A 26,158-nucleotide genomic window follows, 5' to 3' on the forward strand; every position below is an offset into this window, starting at 1 on the left:
GCAGAGGAAGTCCAACCTGTGTGTTTTAAGTCAGTGCACATTCCCTGCTGTCTGACCAAACCCGCAGACCTCACCACAGGACCCACCCTGTCTGAGCCAGTGACACCCGCCTTCCTCGTGCTCCCAGCCAGCCCTGCAGGCCCCGTGGCTGGGCACACGAGCATGTTTGTGGGTGGCACTGTTTGCACTGGGCATCACTGGCCCCGGCTTCTCCACGGGGCTGGTTCTGACAAACGCGGGTTGTGTTGGCAACTCCTTCACGGGCGGGCACGCTCACCCGTAGCCTTTGGTTGGCCTCGGAAATGTTCCGTGGCGAGGCTAGAGTGAAGGTCCTGTCCCCGAGGCCTGCCTTGTTCCCTGAGCCAACGGTCCGGAAGGCTGTGAATGGGGAGAGCTGCCACTCTGGGTTGCCCTCTGCCTTCTTTTTGGTCCCTGGGCCCCCAGTTTTCTCAACACTTAGATGAGCTTCTCTTTGATACCAAGTGAGTCATTCACATCAGTTCTTTATGTGAACCACCTTTATGTGAACCACCAACATGTAATTCTACAACCGTCCTAAGAAGTTGGCATTATATGAACCTGTCTTGCGGAGGAAGAAACTGAGGCATGTTGACGTCAGGTGATTGGCTTGCAGTCCCCCAACTCATAAGTAGCAGAACCAGGACTCTGTGCAGGCAGTGTGGCCTGCTTCCCACCGTTCCCTTCATTGTATTTACTAGGCCTGCTTGGTGCTGGACAGCAGGGACCTAACATACACTGCCTCTGTCCTCAAGGAGTCAGAGTCTAGAGGGCAAGGTAGGAAAGGGAGCATTGCCAGTCTGTGTGACTGAGGCTGTTGCTAAAGGAACATGGGGTCAGGCGCCTCCTCCTGCTTGGGGAGGGAGGTGGAACGGGCGGCAGAGGGTTAGGTTGGGCAGCCAGGAGAGGAAAAGGCCCGGACAGATGCTCACTCCAGCACCTCCAAGGAGGGGACGTGGCTGTAGCCCACAGTGAGGGAGGCTTTGTGGGAAGTGATGAGGCTGGAGGGGGCTGGTCTCTGGGGCCTTAGAGCCCATTGAGGACCTTAACCTTGTTAGCTGCTTCCTGGTATCAGGCCCTGCTGGGTTGGGGCAGACGGTCCTGATCTACAGGAGAGGATGGGAGAAATTCAGGGCCGAGGCATATGGCAGAGGGAGGGTTGCTTGGGCTCTGGAGTTCCTTCTCCCATCTCAAAGCAGCATGTACCTGCCTTGCCAGAGTCATTGCAGGGACTCAGTGAAGGGCAGAGCACAGAAGGCCAGTAAGAGTTCTCAAGGGTAGGGGTTCCCTTCTTCCCTTTGCCCCTGACGTCTCACTTGGTTGTAAGTTCCCAGGGCCGTGCTGCCCGCCTCCCTTTCCCCAGATGAGATGCACAGCGCAACTGCTACGCGAAGCATAGAGCTCCCAGGAACGCCTGGGCTTCCCTGGGGTCTCTTGTTCGGCCTTTGTCTGACGAGTTTATACGATCAACCCTCAAGTCTCAGGGTCCCTGGGTTTAGAGCCAGGGAGAAGGTGGCAGAATATATAGAATAGTGCTGACCATCTCAAAGTGAAGCCATCTACCTTAGAGAAGCTTCCCTGACTTCAGGAATCAGTATCTGAAGGGGGATTTTGACCACTCACCTCAGTCCGGTTCCTGTTTCAAGGCAGCTGTCTAGAATCATCCAGAAGCTTAGCTCCTGAGCCCATTTCAGACATCAGAACACAGCAGTGTGCTTTGAATTTGAGCTAAAGGAAGTGTATGGTTTAGCAAGCAATTGAGGGCTTATGTGGTTTGTTTCAAGTTCTTTCCTTGTATCCAAAGAACATTCCATTTCATCCTTTTGGATTCAAACGTTTTCTTCTTCCTTTTTTTTTTTTCCACCAAGTAGACTTTTTTAACTTTCAGGAGGCTGACACTTTTCAGAAATCCCACCTTTCATTTTCCTTGAGGACTTGTTAAAGAAGTTCAAACAACCCTTACTAATACATCATTCCTAACTTGTAAAATAGTCCTCCAGTCACCAGAGAGCCACTGGATGCCTACTCGATGCCAGATGCTGGGCCCGAGGGTGCAGAAATGAACAGGGCCAAAGGGACAGTGAGTGTAGAGTCCCCGAGATGCGCAAGAGTATAGCGTGTTCAAGGAGCTGGTGGCGAGCAGAGTGAGTGGAGGGGTGGGGCCAGGACAGGAGGACGGCCAGGCCTTTTAGGCCACGGGGAGACATCCGACACTGAAAGTCATGGTGTCCCTCTTGCATTTTGCAAATTACACCATTCTTTCATTCGACAGATTTGTTGAGCATTTTTCTAGGAGCCAGGCACTATGCAAAATGCAAGAATAGACCGTGAACAAATAATATAAAATAAGACCAAAATAGCGAGAGTGCCACTGAGCCATGCCAGCTAATCAGGGGAATTCACGTTGAAATGAAGGTCTTAGGAACTACTGGGATCTGATGAGAACGTGGAAGCAGAAGTGGGGATGTGGGCTGGACCTATCCCAGGGGCAGCTGAGAGAAGCCGTTAAGAAAGAACACAGGCTCGTGGGACCAACCAGGGTTCAATCCCAGCTCCAACTGTGTGACATTGAGCAAGTTGCTTACCCTCCCTGAGCCTCAGTGTATCCTGTCTCTCAGCTCCTGGCCAAAGTAGATAAGGTAGAGGGACTGCAAGGTGCCCGGCAGGCAGGAAGAGCTCAGGAAATGTTGGCTGAACAGGGGTGGAGCAGTCTAATGTCTCAGGAGGGAAAGAAAGAGAGTTTTTAGCCATCTACTGAAGCTTCAGGGTAGAGAAGAGAGGGAGAGGAATTTCTGGTGAATCTCAAGATCTGAATGTAAGCCACTGGCCATCTGTCTGTTGTAATCTTGGAAGCCATTACAAAATAAATATAGTCGCGTGAAATTTTATTTGTCCCTGACTTCTGTTCCTTGTTCCCACGTAAAACCACAGTTTTTGTGTTTATCGCTATTGCCCGTGAGGAAATAGGATATTTTTCTTTATTTTTTGTATGTGTATTACACATTAAAGTACATCTCGTAGGGTTTCGAAAGTAGAGGGGAAGAATTTCCCGTGATTACATCACCCTAAACAAAGAAAGCTTAGACGCTTTTCGTGTCTCCTCCCTGTCTTTGTGTTCAGTCACATCTCCTCATGCCGGTAGGAAGAGTGCATTGTGGTCTTCCTTCCAGCCTCTTCCTTCCCACTCTCCCTGGTACAGTGAGAAGCTTTCTGTGCTGGGATGCGGTTTTAATTTCAGTCACATTTCTTAACTGGTACGTGAAAGTTTATCTGGCGACTTCCGCCGTAACTTACTCAAGGCATTTTCCTGCTGCTAGACATTCTGGTTACTTCCAGTATTACATTATTTTCAACTAAACTGCCCTGAGCATCTTCACAAATACAGGGTTTTCTTTCTTTTGACTTATTTCTTTAGGAAAAGTTCCCAGAAGTAGAATTTCTGGTTCAGGGGGCACGGACATTTCCTGTGTGACGCTCCCCATATTGCCAAGGGGCTTTCACGGTGGGCCGGACCCATGTGACACTGCTTCGTCACCCTCTTAGGAGTGACTGGCTTTTCACAGCCACTTCCATGGGCTGGTGGGCTCCTCATCTGGGGGACAGCCCCCTGAACTCCATGGCTTGCAAATGTGACAAGGGAAGCGGAGAGAGGGCTGGACCTGAGCGCTCGATTCAGGGTGCACCTCCGGGGAGGCCCCGAGATCAGGGCCGGTGGGTACTCCATTCCCAGAAGTCGAGCCCGGGCTCAGGGAATTCACGTGACTCACTTGCCGTGGTCTGTTCGACCCCGAAGCCATCCTGCCCCACTGTAGTGGACTCCTTTCCCACGACCCCGCTTCCTTCTCCACGACCCCGCTGCAGAGCTTGCTCCCAGGTGCCTTGGAGCACACGGGATGAGCCTCTTCTTTATATTTCAGCATGCTCAGCTGTCACCCCTTGCCAAAACTAGCGTGTGCTTCCAGAGTCCGTCTTCCTGGCATTCTGTGGAAGCATCAGAAAGCAATAATTCCTTCTTCCTTTTTAATACTTTTTAAAGTGCATGTTTATTTGGCAAAGTAAAGAGAAGCACTCAATAAAAGCCTGGGTCCCCAGCCTTAAATCTTTTGAAGGCAAAGGCATGTGGCTGGAAGAACACAAGACTGTGGAGTCCAGTTATTAGCTGAGTCACTGTGGGCAGGCTGCCTCACATCCCTGGGCTTTGGTCTCTGGTCTATAAAATGGGAACCACAGAGGGTCGTTAAGAGGCTTCAGGGAGATGACACGGTCCAGCCCTGCCAGTACTTGGCAGGTCTCAGGTAAGCGGGGTGGGGGGGTGCTTACTGTTTAGGGGTCTGTGGGATGAATTTGAGGACCCTTATCCTGGTGTTTTACCACTCTTGTGGATTCCCGAAGTTGTAGGGCTGGTCCGCGTGTTCTATATTCTTTATATTTTTATTGTTGTATTATTATTGTTTTTTGTATTTCTGGAAATATTTTCCATTTGTTGCTTCCAGAGCAAAAGCAGATGTATCACCAAAAAGGTCTATACTAGGAGCCAAATTCCAAACTCCTTTTGTATTGGAAGGTTTCAGGTTTTCAGAGTGATGGTCTGTAGAAAAGCACACGTTTCTCTTTTTTCACCCCCCAGCAAGGGTCCCGCTTGATTTCTTTGCCTTCAGAACCTTTGAGAGGAATGGATTTTTGACACTGAAATGAAGCATTCACTCAGCTTGGACCTGACGGATGGGCCTTTTTCCTCACGTCCAAGGCCATGACTTGGACTCAGATGGCCATATAGTTCAAGGGGCCACCCACGTCTCAGGCTTTCTGCACTCGCGCTGGTGCAGGCGTGCGAATGTCCTTGTGTGCTTGGTTAAGTGACACAAGCATCAGACATTGCTGGTTCCAAGCCCAGCTCAGGCATCACGAGCAGCGAGAACTTGGATCGCTCTGCCCCTCCCAGTTCCGTTTCTTCTTGTGTAACAGCTTTATGTTGCAGTAAGGCGCTCACGGTGCTAGTGCACCGTGGGTGCTTAATAAATAAAAGCTGTTTTGATTTTTAAAAAAATGAAAAGGCACTTGCTTTTTTCCTGATTGTTGCAGATGTCTTAGGAAGGCCGTACTTGAAAAACTGCTAAGGACAATCAGATCAATAGTAATGCTGCCACCCTACTCCCAGCCCCATCGTTATAATATAAAGGCTTATCTTTCTCTAGTGCTTCTGGCGGACAAGGGGGAATACATGACCTCAGCATACATCCAGGAGGTAGGGTTGTTCTTCCAGTTTTCTCCATTAGGAGATGGAGGCAGAGGCTCAGCTCTCCTGCCAGGTCCAGGCCAAGACCGGATTCGGGTTTCAGTGTGCCAGTGGGCATCCTTGTTGCCTGGGTCAGCAGGAGTCCATGCAAGCCCTGCTCTTTGCAGGCAGGAATTTGCCTCCCGTTTTGTTTTGGGAGGCACCTTGTCATAGGAAGGGCAGCCTCCCCTTTCAGTGGGCCAGGCCTATAGCCTCAGGACTGTAAACAAGAAGACCAAAAGTAGGCTGGAATTCATCGTTGTGTGGCTCACCAGTGGCGACAGTGGTTTGTCCCCATGCCCTCCCCTGTGACCAGCTATCCAGTGGCTGGAGGAAAGGACGGCGGCCCCTTTACAGAACACATGTGGGCTGCTCCCCTCTCCGCCACCGCCCCCCCCACATTATCTCAGAGCCTCTTAGCAGGCCTGCTGGGCCGGGACTACCGCCCCATTTCACAGATGCGGAAATCAAAACTCAGGGAGGTCAGGGGCCTTGCCCCGTGAGTCCAACACAGGCCTTACATGTCTGACTCCAGAGCTGCTTCCCTCAGGCATGTACCTCGGGTAGGCCCATCAGCTGTGTGTCAGGGAAAGTGGCATGGAGGTGGCCTCTCCCATGGGCTGTGCCTCCGCTTCCTGGACTCTCGCCGATGGGCACCTCAGCCCCAGTCTAGGACCCAGGGCTCGGGTGCTCTCACGGCAGGCTGGGTCCGAGGTAAAAGCCGCTTTCTGCACAAACTTCTCTGGGTCCGGGCCTAGGGATTCTGTGTTTTCCCTGCTCTCTGGAAATGTCTGATGGCCATACTGGACTCCACGCAGACACCTCGTCCGCTGGCCAAAAATCCCTGTGCTGGCGGGGCTGTCTCCGGCCCCAGGAAGTGGCTGGGTCAGCCTGAGGGCGCTTGGGGCACTGATGTGATGGCACACCAGCCAGGCGCCAGGCCTGCTGTCTCATCCACAGCACACAGACTCTGCCGTAACGGGCTCACCCAGGGAGGGGTAGGGGCAGGATTTTAAGGGAGTCTGGCTGGCTCTGAACCCTACAAGCATCTCACCCTCTTCTGTCCTCCCTACCCTGCACTCACTAGGCGGGACATGGGAACACTGTTACTTGTGATACGGATTTCCAAATTCTGTGCTGGGTTAGTTGGAAGAGGCCTGATTCTAGCCCTCCCTAGCCGTGTGACCTGGGGCGGTTCACTTTGCCTCCTTGGGTCCTAGTGCATTGTCTGCAAAATGGGGCTGCTTGTTAAGCAAGGGTGTCGTGAAGGTCACATGGCACTAGGGAAGAGCTCCTGGCAAATGACAGGTGCTCAGTTGAGGTGAAGTGGCCTAAACCTATGGAGAACTAAAAACAGGCTGCACCCTTTGATTTTTTTTGGCCTTGCTCTGAAAACACCAGAGCCATGATACTGGGACAAGTGGACTTTGTTTTGTTTGTTTAAATCAAGAGTCACAGGCTGTGTGATTTCTCCATATGGAACACTTCACCTAAATAACTCCAGCTTCATCCTCCTCTGCTCCTGAACTCTGTCCAGGCCATCCGGGTGTTCTTCATGCTCCGTTCCCTGTCACTGCAGCTGCGAGGGGAGCCCGAAACCCAGTTGCCCCTGACGCGGGAGGAGGACCTGATCAAAACGGATGATGTGCTAGATCTGAGTGAGTCCTGGCACCGGGGAGGGGTGGGGGTGGGGAGGGGTGTGCACGCTGCCACGTCGGCTCCGGTGTCTCTGGGAGGGTCCATGTGTGACCTGCGTTTGCTCCCGCGGTTGATCTGTCACCAAAAGCTAACAGAGTGTGCGTGTCCTGCCAAACTCAAAGAAGGGGCCCTGGATGCTGGGCACCTGGCAGACTTGTCTGTGCGGGCTCTGCTTTCCGGAGCCCAGGTGGAGCTGCACAGCGTGATTGGAGTGTCCAGCGTCCCTGCCCTCCACATAACCATAGCATGATGGGCTTTGTGTATTAAGGGGTTTCTGTAGGATTCCAATGATTAAAGGCCTCTGCTATGAAAAAGGGGAAAACTTTCAAAAATGCAAATCAGCAGCCTGTATGTGAGGCAGAGGAGGGGAGGCTGGGGAACCATGTGCTCAGCTTGCAGCCTTGGGCTCCCTCCCTAACCACATGCAGTGCCTCATGCTGTCCTCGGCAGCATGAGCATGAGGCTGTGATTAAAAGTGACAGTGGGTATAAAGCCTGGTTGAGCTCCTGTAATCCTCCTCATACGAACATAGCTCTCTCTTTCCTCCATTTGCTGTAGGGCACGTGCACACGGATGGGCAAAGTGGTTTTCTGTTTCTTAAAGGCATTGTGATATGGTAGGATTCTTTGTTTATAAGAGACAGAAAACCCAACTTAGGTTGGCTTAAGGAAAAAGGGGAATTGGCTGGTGTCACTGGAAAGTCCAGTAGTACATCTGCCTTCAGGCATAGCTGGATCTAGGTACTCAAGCAGTGTCATCAGGAAGCTGCTGCCCTGTCTCAGCTCGGCTTCCCTTTGTTCTGGCTTCATCCTCAGGAGGGCTCTCACCAGGTAGCAACAAGGTGGCCATCTGTAGCTCCAAAATCTGCTGAACCAGCTAAGCGGACCTGCCAGAAATGGGGCTTCCTTTTCCTGTAACTTCTGTGGAAGTCCACGGCAGGTGGTCTTCCTCTGGTCTGGCTTAGGTGGTCGGTGGGCCGTCCCTGAACCAGTTGTTGTCAGATGAATATGATTCATTACTGGGCGAGGCCAGGGTCATGTGGTGAACCCTAAGCTGGGAGGTGGGGCCCATTTCTTTTCAACTCCATCACCTGAGAGGAAGGAGGGAGGTTGCCCTCAAAGGAAACTCACAACGAGATGGAAGCTGAGCAGGCAGGAGTGGCAGATGGCCACTCTTTATGGCCCATGGTAAGGACAGGATCCCCGCTGTTTTAACTCAGCTTTATTGAAATACAGTTTATATCTGATAAAATTCAGCAAGTTTTAGTGTACCGTTGGATGAGTTTTGACAGAAGTGCTCAGCTGTGTGACCAGCGATCATGATGTAGACCATGAGGGTTGGCATTTGATCCATTTGACACGCCCTGTCCTGCTGTGAATTCCCCGGAGCAAATGATTGAAACCCCTTCAACTTCCGTTTCCTCACCTAGAAACTGGGGATGACTTCCTTATATGATGGACTTGTTTTGAGACTTGAGCGAAATATAATATGAAATACCATATGACAGAGCATAGTGTCTAGCATATAACTGTGCTCAAGGAACTGTAGTGTTACCTGCTAATTAAAGCAGGTGATGCATATAAAGAGCAGAGCACGCTGCCTGAATAAAAGGTTCTCTGTGATTATTATGGGTTTTACCTGCTTGTCTAACTTTTTTTTTAGGATTTATTTATTTATTTATTTGAGAGAGAGGGGCAGAGAAAGAGAATCTCAAGCAGATTCCCTGCTGAGCACAGAGCCCAACTTGGGGCTCGATCTCACGACCCTGAGACTGACCTGAGCCAAAACCAAGAGTCGGATGCTTAACGGACTGAGGCACCCAGGCGGTGCACCTAACTTCTTCTTTTCCTCTTCTTAATCTCTTTTTTTCTTCTCCCTCTTGGAAGAACAAGGAAGCTAAGTCCCCTTTGGGCTGCTCTGTGCTCATCTCCTTTGGTCCTTTTCTCCTTGAGAAATTGCCATAGGGATTTTTCTAAGGGTTTAAATTGATTGAGTTGGCTGCAGAGAACCATAAACCAGTCTTTCTCTGATTTGATTCAAGGGAAGAGGGAAATAGCTTGCTTTCAAAGGGACCACTCCATCAGGGCAGCAAGAATGTTTGCATCCATGAAATGGAATTAAATTTTATGCTGGGAATTCACATTCCTTCCTTCTCCCCCCCCCCCCACCCCCAGGAATGGCCTGCTGAAATAAAGGTTAAAAGTATTTCACTTACCAATTTTAATTGATTAGATTGCTAGTTGAGATCACTTAACTGGAGCCTTTTTGGGTAGTTGGCCATTAAGAAAGTAACGGCTGTCTGTCTTTACCCAGCCTGGTCACAAATTATGTCTTTGCTAAAGAGAGTGCCATCCAGAAAATACTAGGAATTACGGATTTTATGAGCACATGGTACTAGAATAAGATAGCATGTGTTGTTGTTGGACTTTGTGTCCTTTTTTCTTTGTATTTCTCCCGGTGATTATTCTTAAATGCAGGAGCATCTGACCTTCCAGTGGGGAAAAATCAGTATGCTTCGCATGTCACAAAATGCCTTCTACGTATATAAAATGTAGGCAACATCATAATGTAGGCAAAGGCATTCATATTTGCCGAATGATTGGAAGCTGGGCATGCTTCTCGTGAGCGCCGTGATTTGAAGAAAGCTGACTCAGGGAGAAATGCTGGGGGCTGGTCAACTTCCATGGAAGGTGATGTGATCCAGGCGGACAGGCTCAAAGGCACGCCAGCCCCACACCACAGGAAGAGGCGGCTTAAAGTGTGTTTACTGACCTTGTCGCACTCTGATAAGAAACCACGGCCTAAGAGTACGCAGAAGCCACATCACGTGTCTGCTGACCAGCCGCCGGCCTCTGGGCAGGTGTGCCCGGTGAGCTCTGACATGGGGGCTCTGGACAAGGAGCATGGTGGAGGCCATCGCCCCCTGCAGAAAGAGGCAGAGCTGACTGTGCTCGAGCCTGTGTTGTTTCTGCTGGAGAGGAGAGTGGCATGGGGCCCAGGTCAGGGACTGGCAGCCTGGAGGGAAGGGGGATGGGAAGGGAAGGCTAGCTTGACTAGATAAAATAGATGAGACTTTTAGAGAGAATGGCACCATGAATCTCCACATACCCTGCCTGCGCTTCAAAGGTTATTACTCTTTCACTACGTCTCATTCCATCTGCTCCACCATTTCTCTTTTCAAAGTTACCTCCCCTCACCTCCACCCTCCCCGAGTGTAGTAAAGCCAATGGAAGACATCATACCATTGCATCTATAAATACTTCTCTCTCACAGAGAAGGACTTGGGGCTGCTCTTTGGCACTGAATGGGTCACCACCATTACAGATCATGAGCTTCCCCGGCCCACCTGTGGCTCTGGGTGGAGCGGGGACAGGTGGGCGGGCTGGCCGGCCGCACTGACATCCGCCTTGGCCTTCCCTGGTGTAGTTGGAGGTCGTCGGCCTTGACACCTTGCTCAGGGTCTTAATGTTCCTGAGGCTCAGTGGCCTGGCCTTTAAAATGGTTCTAAAAGACGTGCAGGGAGAACCATTGAAAATCAGATGTGATCACGTTGGTGAAGCACGTGGTGCCACGCTTGGTGCACAGCAGGTGCTCGGGGGAGAGGGGAGGTGAGAGCTGGCTGTTTCCCCTGGTGCAGCTGCTGAAACAGTGGTGTAGAACTCATACTTCAGGGCTCCAAGGGGTGGGCATTTTCTGCTCTAACAATGTTTGGAGGAGCGTATCCTGACATATTTAAACCATTTCATCATTTGTGTGATGGCACTGTTTTGAGGGGTAAGAAGACCACACTGGCTACTTGAGACCAGACGAAGGGTGGTACCCCCCTGCCCAGGCAGGGCGCTCTCCCGTATGTTCCCTCATGGGCCTACTGACCGACAGTCCCCGGGAGTGCCCTGAGGACAAGCAGGCTGTGAGGAGAAGCCAGGTTCCTGCCAGGATTGACATCAAAGCCTTCTGAAAGGAGTCTTACCTGTTTCTAGAAAATATGGCCAATCACAGGAGAAATTCCCCCATTATCTAAATATCCTAAGTAGATAACCAGGCATCCTCAGGAAACTTCTGGATTCCTTCCCAGCCTTTTCCACGTGGACACTTGACATGTGCACGTTGTACCCATAACTTGTGCTTCCCACACCTCATCTTGTATTCGGATTTTCTAAATCCATTCATGAGAACCATTCAGCAAAACCCGTCTACTCGTTCAGCTACATGTTGAGCACCTGCTGTATGCCAGGCACTGTGCTGGGAGCTGGGATGTGATAGGGAACTGATGACAGACTTGGTCTCAGCTCCGTGGTGCTTCCGGTATGGGGGGCGGGGCGCAGGTGGGAGGACTGCCAACAGGACATCGCAGGTTGTTTGACACGGTCCATGGAGGCGACAAATGGGGGTCTGTGTTCAAGCATAACTGGGAGAAAAGTCCTCCTACGCTGCTTAGAGAAGGCTTCTCTGGTCAAGTGCCCTGCAGAGAGGGACCAGAAGATTCTGAGAAAATGCAAAACTGAGGCCCACCAGTTAGAGGGGTTGGTAGAGGTGACGCTGGAAGGCGGGAGAGAACGTGGCCTGTCCGAGAGCTGGTGCGGCCAGCAGGTGAGGAGCCGGGGAGGGAGGGGCTGAGATGAGCCAGGTCTCAAGTCCAGGGCAGTGGGAAGCCATCTGAGGGTGTGCTGGAACGGCCATGAGCAGCATGGTCCCAGCGGGGGCCCATGAGCCATGTCAAGGGGCTGGGGAGGCCACCTGGGAGGTGGTTATGAACATGGGCTGGGGAGCCAGAATGTGCCTGGTGTGAAATCCCAGCTTTGCCCTTGTAACTTGCCAACGTAGAGCCTTCGACAAGTACCTTAACGTCTTGGTGTCTCAGTTTTCTCATCTGTATAATGGGAGTAAATGAGTTAATATATGTGAAGTGCCTGGAACAGTGCCTGGTATAGTCTCTGAGAGGCCATTTAGGAGGCCCAGCAGGGTTCCAGGGGCCAAGAACAGTGGGGAAAGGGGGAGGGGAGCACAGTCTGGGGACAGCGTTTTGTGGCAATGCTGGAGATCCAGCTGGACTCTGGGTTCCGAGCTTGGGGATAGTGCGGGCAGCAAGGAGTCAGGGGACAGTAATTCCATCAGCCAGGGGCCCAGCCCTGGAGGAGGGGCTGGTTCCAAACAATGAAGGTTAGTTGGGTGGGCAGAGAAGAGGTGCTGGGAGGCAGCCCAGCCAGGATATCTGGGGAGAGGGTCGGAAACCTCTCCACACTCTCCTCGGAAGTGGTTTTCCACATAACTTTCATGAATTTCAGAGTTACCGTGTTTGGTGACACTCCATTGGCTGAGCTGTCTCCTGTGACCATTGCACAGCTCTTGGCATTTCCACTTGTGCTGTGTTACAACAGAGATGGCAGTTCCTCAAAAGAGCCCACAGTCTGTGAGCGGGGATCCCAAGCCTCCAGAGAAGTATCCTCACATAAGCAGATGTCTGCACTCTGGGTCTGCCTCCTCGCCCAGGCGTGGGCACCCTTGTTAAGGGGCCTGGAAAATGTCCATGTAGGATAGAGCAGTGCTTCCCGTGGGTCCTAGACCTTGGGACTGCACAGCCCAGTGAAATGCCAGGACAAAAATAAAACTGCACAGAACCTCTGGGGACAGGATTGCCAACTTTTTATGTTACCAAGTCTTTTTTTTTTTTTCTTATTTTTTTAAAGCACTTATGAACTATCATTTCATAAAAGAAAGAGTGTTGTTAATCCCAGGTAAGTAGGAAGGGCATCGCTTCCGAACAAGGGACAGACTTTCCAAGAAATAGGCCTACGTCCTGGGCTTTAATGGGGTCTGTTTCTTAAATAATTCAAGTGCAGACCAATCACAAGAGCAGAAGTGTCTCCGTCTTTTTTGAGCCCAGTCTTGTGGGGGAGGGGAACACCGATCACATCATCACCCAGAGCAAAGGCAGACAGCCACTGTGCCAAGGAGCTCAGGTAACAGGGGTTGACCTGCCCGGAGGTCAGGGAGGCTTCTGAGGGAGCCACCACCCATCCGAGAGCTGGAGGTAGGGCAGGTGCCAGTAGCCTGGGGCATGGCAGGAGTGAAGGCCCTGGGGTTGATGGGGAGTTGAGGAAGATGAGAAGCAGCAGTGTGGCCGGGCAGGGCAGGGTGGTGAGGTGATGTTGAGATTGCCCGGGACCCAGTGTGTGGGCCTTGTAGGTGGATCAGGGATCCCGGGCTTTCTCCTAAGAACAGTAAGAAGTGTTTTTCACCCGGTGAGACGATCTATATGTGTATCTCAGAGGGAAACCCCCTGGCCTCAGTGTGAGGGTAGATTTATGGGGTCAGGGGCAACGTTCCAGCAGGGAGCCCTGTTGAGAGGCCAGGCCTGTGAGACCGATCCTGGCGGAGTGTTGTCTGAAAGGTGATGCCCATGGGCTTCTTGCACACCCCGGTTTGTCCCAGCCAGTGGTCTTGAGCATGCCTGCGTTCTGCTCTATGGCCCAGGCACGTATATTGTTTATTGCTTGGAGACCCATCCTGTTTGATCCAGCTTGTTCTCTGGAACCCGACCCATGGAGCCTTCGGAGCTAATTATTAACAACAGTAATGCTATTTCAGTTGTCCTCGTCTCCTTGCAAGATGAGCAGCTGGGGACCTTCCGTCAGCTCTCGCCCACTGTTTCTAGCCCAGGGCCTGCCTGTTTAAGAAGGTAGCTGAGGGTATGGAGGAAGCCCCGGGTCCCAGAAAAAGCACAGACTCAGGAGAGGATGGATCTGGCCTCTGGACCCCAGCTCTGCCTCTTCCTCGCCATGTGACCTGAGACAAATTGATCCACCTCTCGAGCCTCAGTTCCCTCATTACTAAAATGAGAGTAGCAACGCCCACCTTTACAGGATTGTTGTAAGGCAAGGCGATAGTGGTGTAGAGAGGTTGCAAACTGCTGGCCCTCAGTTAGGCCCACAGATGTCCTTTGGTGTCTGGCAGAGTATTTGCCATTTTACGTGAGTTGCCAGCATTTTAAAATCAAGACATCTTATCTTAGGGTGCCTGGGTGGCTGTAAAGTCAGAGTGGGAAGGAGCACTCTGGGTCTGCACCCTGGGCCTTTGGCTCAGGTCATGATCCCAGGGTCCTGGGATCGAGCCCCGCATCGGGCTCCCTGCTCCGCGGGAAGCCTGCTTCTCCCTCTCCCACTCCCCCTGCTTGTGTTCCCTCTCTCCCTGTGTCTCTCTCTGTCAAATAAATAAATAAAATCTTAAAAAAAAAAAAAAAAAAAAGACATCGCACAAACCCAGATCCCTCTCACTTGGAATCTGAAATGGTCTGGTCCCATGGGGCCTACGTCCCCATAAGCAGCAGCGGGCTGCCTCTTTCCAGGGCCAGGCACGCTTCACACCAGCTCGCTCTGTCTCCAGCCTCAGGCCCCCACTTAACCCCAGCTGCCTGCTCAGCACCTCCCACTTACCACCAACACAGTGGAACTTGAGCTCCCTCACAGAGCTGCCCCCTGCAGACCTCCCCGTCTCCTGGTCAGCGGCAGCTCCATCCTGTCCCTAAAACCTTGGGCTCGTCCTTGACTCCCCTCTTACTCTTCTTACTCTTCAGCTTGCCTCCCCGTTGGTCGGCACACCTCTTCAGCCCCTCTCTCCAGCCATATCCAGACCAGACCACCTCTCTCAGCTCCACCCCTGGCCCTTGGTTTGCCCGGCTATCTTCTGTCACCTGCACTGTTGTGGCAGCCAGCCTCGTAAGCCAGTCACTTGCTTATGCCTTGTCTCCTGCCGTTTATTCTCAACACAGCATTCAGTGTCGTCTTCTAAAACATAAGTCAGATCATGTCCTCCCTTTGCTCACCATGGCCTCCTTCCCACTCTGACTTTACAGCCACTGAGAAGCTGAGGATTATCTAGCACCACCTGGCTCTGTTTGCTTTCTTGCTTTTCTTCAGACACACTAGGTGCATTCCCACCCCAGGGCCTTTGCTCTGGCTGTGCCCCCCGCCTGCAAACCACTCGTTCCCCCCAGAACAAGTGTAAGCTGTGGGCACTTACATGGGTGACCGCCATACTCCACCAAGACTGCATCCATGTTTGAATTTGGGCCGCATCTCCCCTCCTTGTTATCTTTCTGTTTGTCGATGGATATGAATGTGAATGTCGTGAGCGACCCGGCAGGGTTCCCCGTTTCCCCAGTTTCCAGCGCTCTGAGCGCTTCATCCCGATGTCCTGACAGGTGAGAGCTTGTAGGCCACCTGGAAGTTCCTGGCTAACTCATCCAACTGCTGAGATACTCTTTGCCAACAAGAGTATTATGAAGCTCCCCAAGCAAGTTATGTGGCTTGACTGTAAGAAAATATGAGCTCATTGATTTGCTTCTCTCACGAGGTTGGTGATAGTTTTGTGGTCCCAGCTGTCAGCTCTGGAAAATTCTCTATGTTGCCTTATTTTGTTGATGATCTGGTTGTTGTCATATGCCTCATCCTGGCAAAAAGTGAGAAAATAGCATAAATAATAAAGCCTGTGAAAGACAAATCCAGACTGTGGGACACTCTAAAAGACGACTGACTTGAGCTTTTTCCAAAAATGTGAATGTCATGGAAGACCAAAAAAACATGGTGGGGGAGAGGGCCAGTTCTAGATTATCATTCTAGATGACCGAAACAGAAGAGACGTGACAACCTTGGATGGAGAAGAACAAGTAGCTTTAAAGGACTTTTTATGAAAACGGAAAATTTGCATGTAGATTGTGATTAGATCAGATCATTTGAGGTCATTATTGCACTTCTTCGGTGTGATAACCTCACTGTGATTCTGTGGGAGACTGTCTTTGTTTTTAGGAAGTACAGACGGCAATGTTGAGGGGTAAACTGTCATGCTGCCTACAGTTCCACAGTGATTCACAAAATAAAAATGTGAGGGTGTGGGTATAGCAAGTGCAGCTAAGTATTAACAGTTGGTCAATCTAGGTGGAGGGCATGTGTATGTTTATTGTGCTACTCTTTAAACCTTTCTGGAAGTTTGAAATTTTTCAAAATAAAAGCCTAAGAAAGTGGCAAGAGAGAAATCAAGTCCTTGAAAATCCAGCATGTAGTTCAAGGACTTAATGCCTTGGATTCAGGGAAAAAACCGAGTTTGAATCCCAGCTGTGTGACCTTGGGCAAACTAGTTAACCTCTCTGAGCCATTCTTCCTCTTAGTAAAATGGGGGTGATAGTGCCTGCGTCAGGACTTCTCTGCAGATAACAGAGAGAATTCCCTCAGAAATGCATGGGATCACCCATGGTGTGTGCAGGCTGTCCTCCCAACAGCAGTCATTAGCGTTCATCATCGGGACTGCACACTGCACGGGGAACGACTTGTCTGTAGGAATTCTGACAAACCAAGTACAGAAAGCCGCATGACTGTTTTTGTCCATGGGATACGCTGAGAAATGGAGGCGGCCTGTTAGTTAGACAAGTTTCATGGAAAGGTGACTTTTAGGAAAGTGAGTGCTGGCTGCTTGGCGAAGAACTGAAACATGCAGGGGAAGCTTGATTCAGACTCAGATGTCTCCTTGGTGGCAAGTTAGTTCAAGCGCTTGGGCCCGGAGGCCAGTGTGTTTTGTGACTCTTCAGCCTGCATCCCCCAAGGCTCTTTGTCCCTAAAAGGGATACAGTGCACGCAGGGTCTCTGCCTGTGGATGTCCCCACCTGCACGTGGTCACCTGACCTGCAGCCTGGGGACCGCCCCTGACCTCGCTCCAGCCCTGCGCTCAGGGGTTCACCAGCCACCTTGCCGGTGCGCTGATCACCTTTTTTCCATCCCTAGTGCCTGGTATGGCGTCTGGCACACAGTAGGCGCTCTAAGAAGGCTTGTTGGATTGAACCGATTAGAGCTTTAGCAGCTCCTTTAATTATTCATAAACACTTAAGGCACTTTCATTAACATGAAAGTGGCATTTCTAAATGTTATCTTGAATAATTTGAGGCCGTTGGATTGTGAGTTAAGAACCAAGCTTGTTCATCACTACCAGACATTTGAATAGTCAGGTTGCCAGTGCAGACCACGCCCCCCCCCCCAAAGAAATATACCAAGAGTCTTAAACTGACTTGGGTGCTTTCTAAACAGGCAGATGGTCTTCGTTTCAACGGGCGAGCTACCCCAAATCATTTTACCTAAGAACTAAAATGCTGCGCTTTTTCCCCTTGCCCCTCTTTGCAACCAGGACCCTGAGCTAGACTGATCAGAAAAAAGCGTGTTTGAACTATACCACCAATTCTCTAAGGGGACGGAAAACATGGGATTAACAGCCTTTCCCCCCCTCTCTATGAATTAGGCAGCTCCTCCGTGTGCTTGATGAATAATGTTGCTGGCCCCTTTTCAGAAATGAAGTAGAAATATGGAGAAATGAAATTTGTATCTTATAAAGTGACTGGAAATGTGATTATAATACAGCTGTCAGTTTTGTTCAAGTGGAAAATTTTAAAGTAAATCCAATTGCAGCATTATTTGGTTCTCTTAAAGCAGGGTGATGTAGCTGTTTCCTGCGTATTGATTATTTGATTGGTACCTGTCTGCTGGACTAATTTTTTTTTTCCTCAGTAGCACTCATTGATGTGGTTTAATGTATATTCCTGTAATCTTTCCCTGTTTTATAAACTTACAGTCATAATTGAGCTACATTAGAGAGACACGTTTTGCTGAAATCACAAGGTCACCTAATGGCTGTGCCCTCTGTTGTCAGTTACGTGTTCAAGTAGTCCGAGGACAAGTTTTTCTGGAAAAGACAGAAATTAGGATATTTTTTCCCCCTACGAAGCAGAATTTCTAAATTCCACTCTGCGCACTGGGGAAATGAGGTGTTTGAGTGGAAGAGACTGGCTTTGAGCTTTTTCCTTCCTTGCCTATATAAAAGCGGTCATTTTTACTGGAGGCACTTTACAATGCAAGTTAAGTGTTTTTCCCAAATCCCAGTTGTTCCCATGTGTTTGAAAATGGGGCCATAGTTTTGTTTCCTCTGATCAGAGGGGACCCATGGCACGGCCGTTGGGAAGCGGGTTGATTTTGGATATGGCTGTGTTCCAGGGCGGCCAGGAGAGCCGACGGGACCCCAGCACTCTCAGGCTCTGCTACCTTGGCGTGTCCCCCTAACCTTGGATCTCTCCGTCTGTACCTCACGGGACTGTTGGGAGGGAGGGACGCTGCCTGCCAAGCAAGGACCTGTCGCGACTTGATAGGGCCCGGCCAGCGAAGGCCAACAGAGAAGCTACTCAAACGTGACCGTCTTCCCTAGTCAATAAATGGAAAGTCCATTTGTGCAGTCAGTCAGGCCAAAAGCCTTGGAGTGTCCCGTCTTCTCCCTCCCCCTCACCCCTACAACCACACTCTCTGCAAATCCTGCCACTTCGGGCTTTAGGTAGATTCAGAATCTGGCCCCTGCTCGCCCCCTTCCGTGCTTCCACCCTGGTGCAGACTCTGGAAACTGTCCTCTATCTGGTTTGCCAGGTTCCTCCACTGCCTTTCTCCCCCAACAAGAGCCTGGGGCATCCTTTCAAAGTGGCCATCCGCACCCTAGATCCCTCCAGAGTCCTGCCTGTGACCTGCAGGGCATACCCCGGCCCTGCACCCCCATCTCTCCTGCCTGTGCTGCTCCAGTCACTGGAACACAGGAGAGTCTCACCCTGGACCACTGGCCTCACAGTGGCTCCTGAGCCCCCACCCCGGCCTCATGGTGCTACTGAAGCCAGCCTCCTTGACCACATCTGGCTGACAGGCGGGGGCAGTGAGCTGCCACGGAAAACAGGAATTCATGGGGGGGTGGGGTGGGGCGTGGAGTTGAGGGTTAATGTTGAGTTTCAAGACATCCCTCGCTCCAACCCACTCAGTGAGACTGTCTGGGGCTCTGCCTACACAGGGCTCCTCACCCCGAAGCTACTGGTTTCCCCACCCACCACACATCCCCTTCCACCACCCCTCTGGCCACCAGGGACAACACAGGACTGCTCAGTCCTCAGGAGGGGAGGATTGGCTTCTGCCCCTGATACCTGATCAACCACAGAACACCCAAAACAAATCTCTGGGGAGACCGAAGCAGTGACATACAGTGTGACCTTTATCGAAGGGCCACCAGCCTTGTACCTGTCCTCTCCCGTAGGCCAGGATGCTGGTGCCACTTTCCCCAGCACCAGTCCTGCTACTTTCACCAGTCCTCAGCTTCCAGCTCACCCTCATCCCCGCTGGGGAGCGCAGGAAGCAGGGAAAGGGGACCAGCACCTTCTTTCCGATCCCTCTCAGGGGGGGAGATGTGTTCCATACAGATTAGTGTTATCACCTAAATTCCTAAGCAGAGGTCAAAGTCAAGGCATAGGAAGCACTTGCAGAACCTGGAATGACCACTGGATCTCTGATTTAAGCAGATGTCAGGATGTTAAGATTTGAGGACAGTGGTGATGAGGATTGCCCTGTTTCTGGGTGACCAGTGTTTTGTGGGGCACAGTAGGTGGTCTGGGCTGATTTTTTTTTTTTTTTTCCCAAATGAATGTCAAATGGTGTTTGCTCTTCTAAGCTATCAGTAAATGTACAGAGTATAGGTCTTGGGACATTCAAAAGTTGAAATTGTCATTTCACCTTGAACTACCTGAAAATAGAAGTGAAAGTTGGTTTGCTGCGCTGCCCTTCTGTGCGTGCGGCCTTGCGTCAGAGGAACTGCTTCTGGGCATCTAACTTGCCCCTTAACCCCCTAGACCAGGGCAGGGCCATAACCCTGGGTGGGTTACGGGAGGGCTGGTGGTTTCTGGCCTGGGGCTCCCTCTGTTGAAAGAGGGTGACCATGGAGATCCTCCGCCCAAGTTGTGCCTTAAAATGACTTGAGAAGCTTCAAACACTATCCATGCCCAGGCCCCACTCCAGAAAGTTCTGATTCACTTGTTCCGGGGATAGGGCTCTGGCATATCTATTTTGAAGCGCTCCCTAGAGGATTCCATTGTGCAGCCAGTGTTGAGAACCACTGGGTTAGATGGAGGAATGTTCTGGAAGTTAACACTTAGTCTCTATTTTGCTGCTCCCCACGAACTCCAGTTCCCTCTTGGAGCTCTCCTTGCCCACCTCCTGATCAACCAGATGTTGCCAGGGAGGCTGGCTGTGGGGGCGTGACGCAGTGGCCACATCTCCCTAGGTTCTGAAATCCGCCTCTGAGGTGGAAAACTTGTCCCGTCCAAGTCAACCTTACAGACCCCTCGGGAAGGTGGCCTGTGGGAGCATGATGTCTCTGAGTCTGACACAGCTGGTCTTCACTCCAGGGCTGAAACGGTCCCTGTCCTTGAGCACGAGAGCAAGAGGGAGTTAGCCACGCTGGTGCTGTATGAGAGTGGGGGTCTCCATCTGGGAGAATTCTGCGGGGCACTGGGAGGACTCCTCCAGGGAGAGGCAGGAGGAACCAGGCCCACGAGGGAGGCAGAGTCCCATCTGCCCATCAGGCTCATGGGGGGCGTGTGCTTCTTCAGTTCGAGCAGCCTGTAGTAAGTATTTAAACCATGACCTTCCTCTGTCCCTGCCCTTCCTGAGTGCATACAGTTGGGTTTTGGTCAGTTAACCGTGCGTGCAGCGTGAACACAGATTGCAGCCTGCAGGGAGGAGGGACCAGGGTGCCAGGCCGGGCCTCCTGGAGCACCCCTGCAGCCCAGCCCCACAGCCCCCGGCTACACGTGTGCTCAGGCAGCCACCGAGCCGGAGCTGTGCTTGGGTCTTCTTTATGACGGACCTGGGCTGCACGAGAGTGGACAGTCTGCAGCACGGCAGCCCCAGCGCGGCCCTGACTCTCTGGTTGCCCCGAGCCAGCGCCAGGCCTGGAAACAGCCTGCTCCGTTTCCGGCAGAGTGGTAAAAATGCCTCCGGAGCACACAGACCAGGAGGCTTAGAAGTCAGTGGAGCTGAGCCCGCCTTTCCCAGGTCTCCCGAGTGTTTGCGAGTCATTTGCTTGTAATGACGAGCTGGAAGTCCTCATCCTGCCTTCCCTTCCTTCCTCCCTTGGTCTGCTTGGGGCCACCCTTTTTCATACCAGGTTCAAGGTGAGATCGACCTTTCCTCTCAATGCCAAATCATCGTGCCGAAAAGCCCCGTGCAGCTTCCTGGTTTTCAGTTTGGTGTATCCAGATTATGTTGTGCCTTTACTGTTTTCACCACCCAGACCCAGGCCTTCAAGTCTGATAATGTGCTTTGCATTTTTCTAAGTGCAGTCGGGGTTTTCCAGAGCCCTGCAAAGCCAGGAAATATTTATGTCATTTAAATGACTCCAGTTAACCTTTACCCTTTAACTGGTTGTTCACAAAACTGGCCTCTCTGCAGTGATAAGTTGCATCCTCCAGAGCAGCAGAACTGATGAAGATCTACAGCTTTCTCTGTTCCCTGCTGGACCCCCTTCCCTCTGCTGCCTCCACTCCAGTGAGCCCCAGGGCCAGACTCTCGGAGAGGAAGCTGGAGGTAGAAACAGGAGTCCCAGGCAGTGTCTAGGGAAGCTTCGAGGCTAGATTTGGGCAGCCTTGTCACCGCTCCCGGCGGTGTCCCTCAGCCCCTGGCCCCAGCTCCTTCCCTTCCTGTCCCGGCACCCTCCACTGGATCCCAGAGCAGTGATGACAGCTATGGGTCATTGGTCCATTTATCCCCTCCGGTGAGCATTTTGCATGGGGTAGTGCATGTAATCCTCCCGACCTGGCCGCTAGGGCCTGTTCTTATCCCCCCTTACAGACGAGGAAGTAGAAGCACAGAGAGGTAGAATAAGCTGCCCAAGGATGCGCCACCAGGCAGTGGGGCAGCCAGGACACACACGCAGGATTCAGCCGCAGAACATGGGCTCCGCTCGCTTACTCACCCACTCCCTCGTCCATCCATCATTTACTGAGCAGGCCCTGTGCTAGGTGCTCGAAGGACGGAGAAGAATCAGACAGCCCTCCCTTCGGGCAGCTGCTGGTGTCCCAGCAGGAGTTAGAGCAAGAGGTGGATGCGAAGGCTTTGAGGGAACCTTCAAGGTGCAGCGGGGAGAACCGGTGGGGGTAAATGGGGACAGGGATTGCTTTTGGGAACCCCAGGGACTGCTTTTGAGCCGATTATGGCTCTGAGGGGTGTTCAACAGGCAGACAAGCTCGGCAAGAATGTCCCAGGCAGGGGGTATTCTAAGTGAAGATGCAACAGTGCTTGTGGTGACCCTGATCGGTACCCCATGTCTAGAACATTGGGTGGTGTAATCATTTCCTATTGTTGCTGTAACAAATTTCCACAAACTCAGTGACTTCAAACAGCACACATTTATTATTGTACTTCTATAGGCCTGAAGTCTGGCACGGGTCTCACTGGGCTAAAGTCAAGATGTCAGCAGACCTGCTTTCCTTTCCGGAGGCTCAGGGAAGAATCCATTCATTTCCCTGCCTTTTCCAGCTGCTAGAGGCTGCCTGCATCCTTTGGCTCATGGCCCTCTCCCATCTTCCAAGCCAACGGTGGTGGGTTGAAGCATTCTTACATGACTCTGAGCTCTTGTACCTCCCTCTTCCACTCTTAAGGAACCCTCCTGACTAGATGGGGCCCACCCCCATTAATCCAGGATAACCTCCCCATCTCAAGGTCTGTAATTTAATCACATCTGGGAAAATTCTATTATAAGGTAGCGCATTCACGGGTTCCTGGAATTAGAGCATGGCATCTTCGGGGGCCCTTATTCTACCCACCACAGGTAGGAAGTGAAAACTGGCAGCAGAGGCAGGTCAAGAGGTGGGTGGGTGGGAGCTCTGCCTGACACCCCACAGTTGAGGAGTCCCCAAGAACCAGTAGCAGATGCGTGGGCTGGGGACATTTACCCCTGGGATGTTTTTGGCTTGTATGACTAGGCTCTGTCCCCCTGCCACATCCTTGGCAGAGCCATCTGACTTTCCAGCCCCATTGAGCACTGAGGCATACCCAGCAGGGCCCTACTTTGGAGGTAAAGGTTAAGATTCTCTTCTCTCTGCCTCCCTGCTTCCTGCCACCGTCCCCAGGATGTCCCTGCTCTTTGCCTGCTGACATTCCCCAAGTCGCCTTCCCCAGTTCGGGCCCCTAGCCACTTCCTGCCTTTTCTGTCAGTCTTCTCTATCCTTCCCCTGGCTTCCTGCTACTGAGGCCCTTCCTATGGTTGGTGCTCTCCCAGACAACCCAGGCTCACTTCTCCCCCAAACTCTCTTTTTGCCCTAAAAAGCTCAAATGTCAGACCTCCAGCGCCCCCCCCCCCCCCACACACACACGGCCCCGCTCCTTTGGGTCCTCAGGCCACTGGGCCTGTTTCTTCTCATACACCCGGAGGCTAGGACAACAGCACTGAGAATGGGGTCTCTCTCTCTCTAGCCACCTTTGGCCAGGAGGAATTTTTTAATCAGAAGTTCCAGTTTGGTTTTGAGGGAACCCTTTCTCCAGGAAAGGATTAGATAGTTCGAGTCATTAAATGGTCTGTTGCAGAACGTTAGTCATTGACTAAAGTGGTTGGATTTAAAAATGAAATAAAATAAACGTGTCTTGTTTGTTTTGTTTTCTTTCAAGAAATGAGAACATTGTTGACCATGATGGAAAAACATTCTGGTTCAGGCCTTAAGTATATGTATGGGAACTGAGGTTCAGCAAATTATGCAGATGCCTCCTTCGATTTTGATGGCTCTCGCTCAGACACAAACCCACAGTAACCGTGGATACCATGTGTGTGCGTGCACGCGCGCGCACGCACACGTGGGCACGTGTAAGGGGAAAGCACGGTAACCTGCTCTGTGGAAATCCAGACCCCCTCATGTACAGTAGCTCGCCTCTTCGGGCCAGGACAGTGGACTCATGGGTAGCACCACTTCCTCATCCAGGCCACCCTTCCCCAAGACCCAGGTCCAGGCTTTCACTTCTCTTCCTGCTGTGAAGAAAGTGTTTTCCTCGAAAATACATGACAGCTCTCATCCCCACCCCCTAAATGATAACTGGGTGACACCAATGACAGGAACTCGTTTGGATGAAACCGTGGGGTTGACAGTGAGACTTGGCAAGGCTTAACTTGATGGGTTTGCTGGAGAGTTGGGAATGAGTCTGCGTGTGACTGGCAGCCGTTGGCTGCAGCCCTACTGTGTGCCCACCTGGGCCCGGGGCGTAGAGGTGAGGGGCCATGCCACTTCAGCTGTCTTACTTCTCCTTGTGAAAACAAAGGGACACGCACCTCCCTCGGCCACACTCACTCCAGGCTGGGGCCAGGGTAGCAGGTCCCTCCCACCCTGGACATAAAGATTTAAAACTTCCATATTTGGCTGGTCTATATCCTGGTTTTGCTGTTGGGTTGTGTGTGGGTGTGAAATTTCGTTTAGCTTTGGAAATTGTGGGAAGTGGATAGTCATCTTCTTTGCCCAATTAGGGAGAAAATGGGAGCTCCCCATCAGTTGCAGCTCCTCTCCTGGCAAGGTTTCAAGTTTTCCTCCTGGTCCCAGCCCACTGCAATAGCAGTGACTCCCTGGAGAGCCCAGTCAAAGGAGGAATTTTAGCCAAAGGTGGCTAGAGAGAGACCCCATTCTCAGTGCTGTTGTCCTAGCCTCCGGGTGTATGAGAAGAAACAGGCCCAGTGGCCTGAGGACCCAAAGGAGCGGGGCCTTGTGAGAAGTCCTGCAGACTCAAAGCCAGGCTGGGGGTTGGGGAGGGTGGCAGGAGCTACCCCCTCCTCGGCAGCTCATACATGTCAAACACTGCCTGAGGATTTATGTGTAGAGGTTCCCCCAGGCAGGAGGGGTCCTACCAGTACCTGACTCAGGCCCACTGAGCTCCAGCACTCAGCCTCGCACCCAGCAAGCCCCAGACCTCTGATCCATCTGATACCACCTAGCCACTCTCCACCTGAAGCCTTGTTCTTCCACAGCACATGTAATAACATCTCCAGTTTCCCCAACACTGGTTTTGGTTGAAGGTGGTGCCACAAGCCCAAAATAAACACAGTGCCCTAGCCCTGAGCCCCAGCTCTCTCTCCTGCCTGGGGAGCTCCTTTTTCAGCAAGGAGGGCCAGGCAGGCTGTCTGAGGGGAGCCCCGTCATGGGCTCTGCCATACCGAGGGAGAAGGGATGGCTCTGATCTGCTGGTGTGTGTGTTTACTCTGCCAGGGATGGAAATGAGCAGTGGGCTTTTTCACTGGTCGCGGAGGCAGGCACATGCGGCCTCTGGTGGCAGCCATACCCAAGCTCTGCTTCCCCCTCCCCCCCACCACCTTGCTGGTTTCCCTGGGCCCCGGCAAGGTCAAGGCCTGAGACCCACAGGGCCCCAGGGCCTGAGCAGTCTGATTCTCAGCTGCTCTCCAGCCACACTGCCCTAACTGTGCTCCCCTCTGCTTCTGACCCTCACACAGGCCATCCCCTCTGTCTGGGGTGATCTCTTCAGCCACCATGGTCCCCTATGCTTGGCCAACTCCCTACCATCCTCCAGATCTCTGCAGACCACTCCCTTCCCAGAAAAACCAGATTTGGTTTTGACTACCAAATCTCGCTCTTTTCGTGGCATTGGCCACCGTATGTGATTTTCTATTGTTGTGTGGTTATTTGATGGACGTGGGTACCAAGCTGCTTGCGGGGGTGGGGAGACCTTGACTCTTCCCAGTTGAATCCTGGGCTGAGAGCACAGTAGGTATTCGGTGAAGATTTGCTGGATATGAATGAATGGAAATGAGACAGTGGCTCAGGAACAGCGCCCATAAATTAGGACACTGGCCTTGTTTTCAAAACTACACTGTGGCCGCCATCACGAACGACACAGTAACTGTCCGGACCAGGAAGTTCATGACTAACCAACTACTTCAGTGGAAACAGATGGTCATTGATGTTCTTCACCCTGGAAAGGCAATGGTACCTAAGACAGAAATTCGGGAAAAACTAGCCAAAATGTACAAGACCACACCAGACGTCATATTTGTGTTTGGATTCAGAACCCATTTTGGTGGTGGCAAGACAACCGGCTTTGGCATGATTTATGATTCCTTGGATTATGCAAAGAAAAAAGAACCCAAACACAGACTTGCAAGACATGGCCTGTATGAGAAGAAAAAGACGTCAAGAAAACAGCGAAAGGAACGCAAGAACAGAATAAAGAAAGTCAGGGGGACTGCAAAAGCCAACGTTGGTGCTGGCAAAAAGTGAGCTGGAGATTGGACAACAGAAGGAGTAAAGATGCTGCAGTGGCTTTATCTGTGGTGGTTGTG

The 26,158-nt window shown here is 51.7% G+C and overlaps 1 protein-coding gene across 5 annotated transcripts in view; it reads left to right on the plus strand.

The window, feature by feature from the left end:
* CLEC16A (C-type lectin domain containing 16A) overlaps positions 1–26,158 on the plus strand; it is a 200,290-nt gene that overhangs the window by 91,846 nt on the left and 82,286 nt on the right. For all 5 annotated transcript variants that reach the window (XM_028117471.2, XM_028117473.2, XM_028117472.2 and 2 more), the window contains one exon: positions 6,831–6,951. In XM_028117471.2, coding sequence (XP_027973272.1) covers positions 6,831–6,951 — 121 coding nt within the window. The remainder of the gene's footprint in view (positions 1–6,830; positions 6,952–26,158) is intronic.

This window comes from Eumetopias jubatus, unplaced genomic scaffold (assembly GCF_037043125.1).
Source record: "Eumetopias jubatus isolate StellerSeaLion01/CBP00866 unplaced genomic scaffold, mEumJub1_p1.0 scaffold_12, whole genome shotgun sequence".
Lineage (NCBI taxonomy): Eukaryota > Metazoa > Chordata > Mammalia > Carnivora > Otariidae > Eumetopias > Eumetopias jubatus.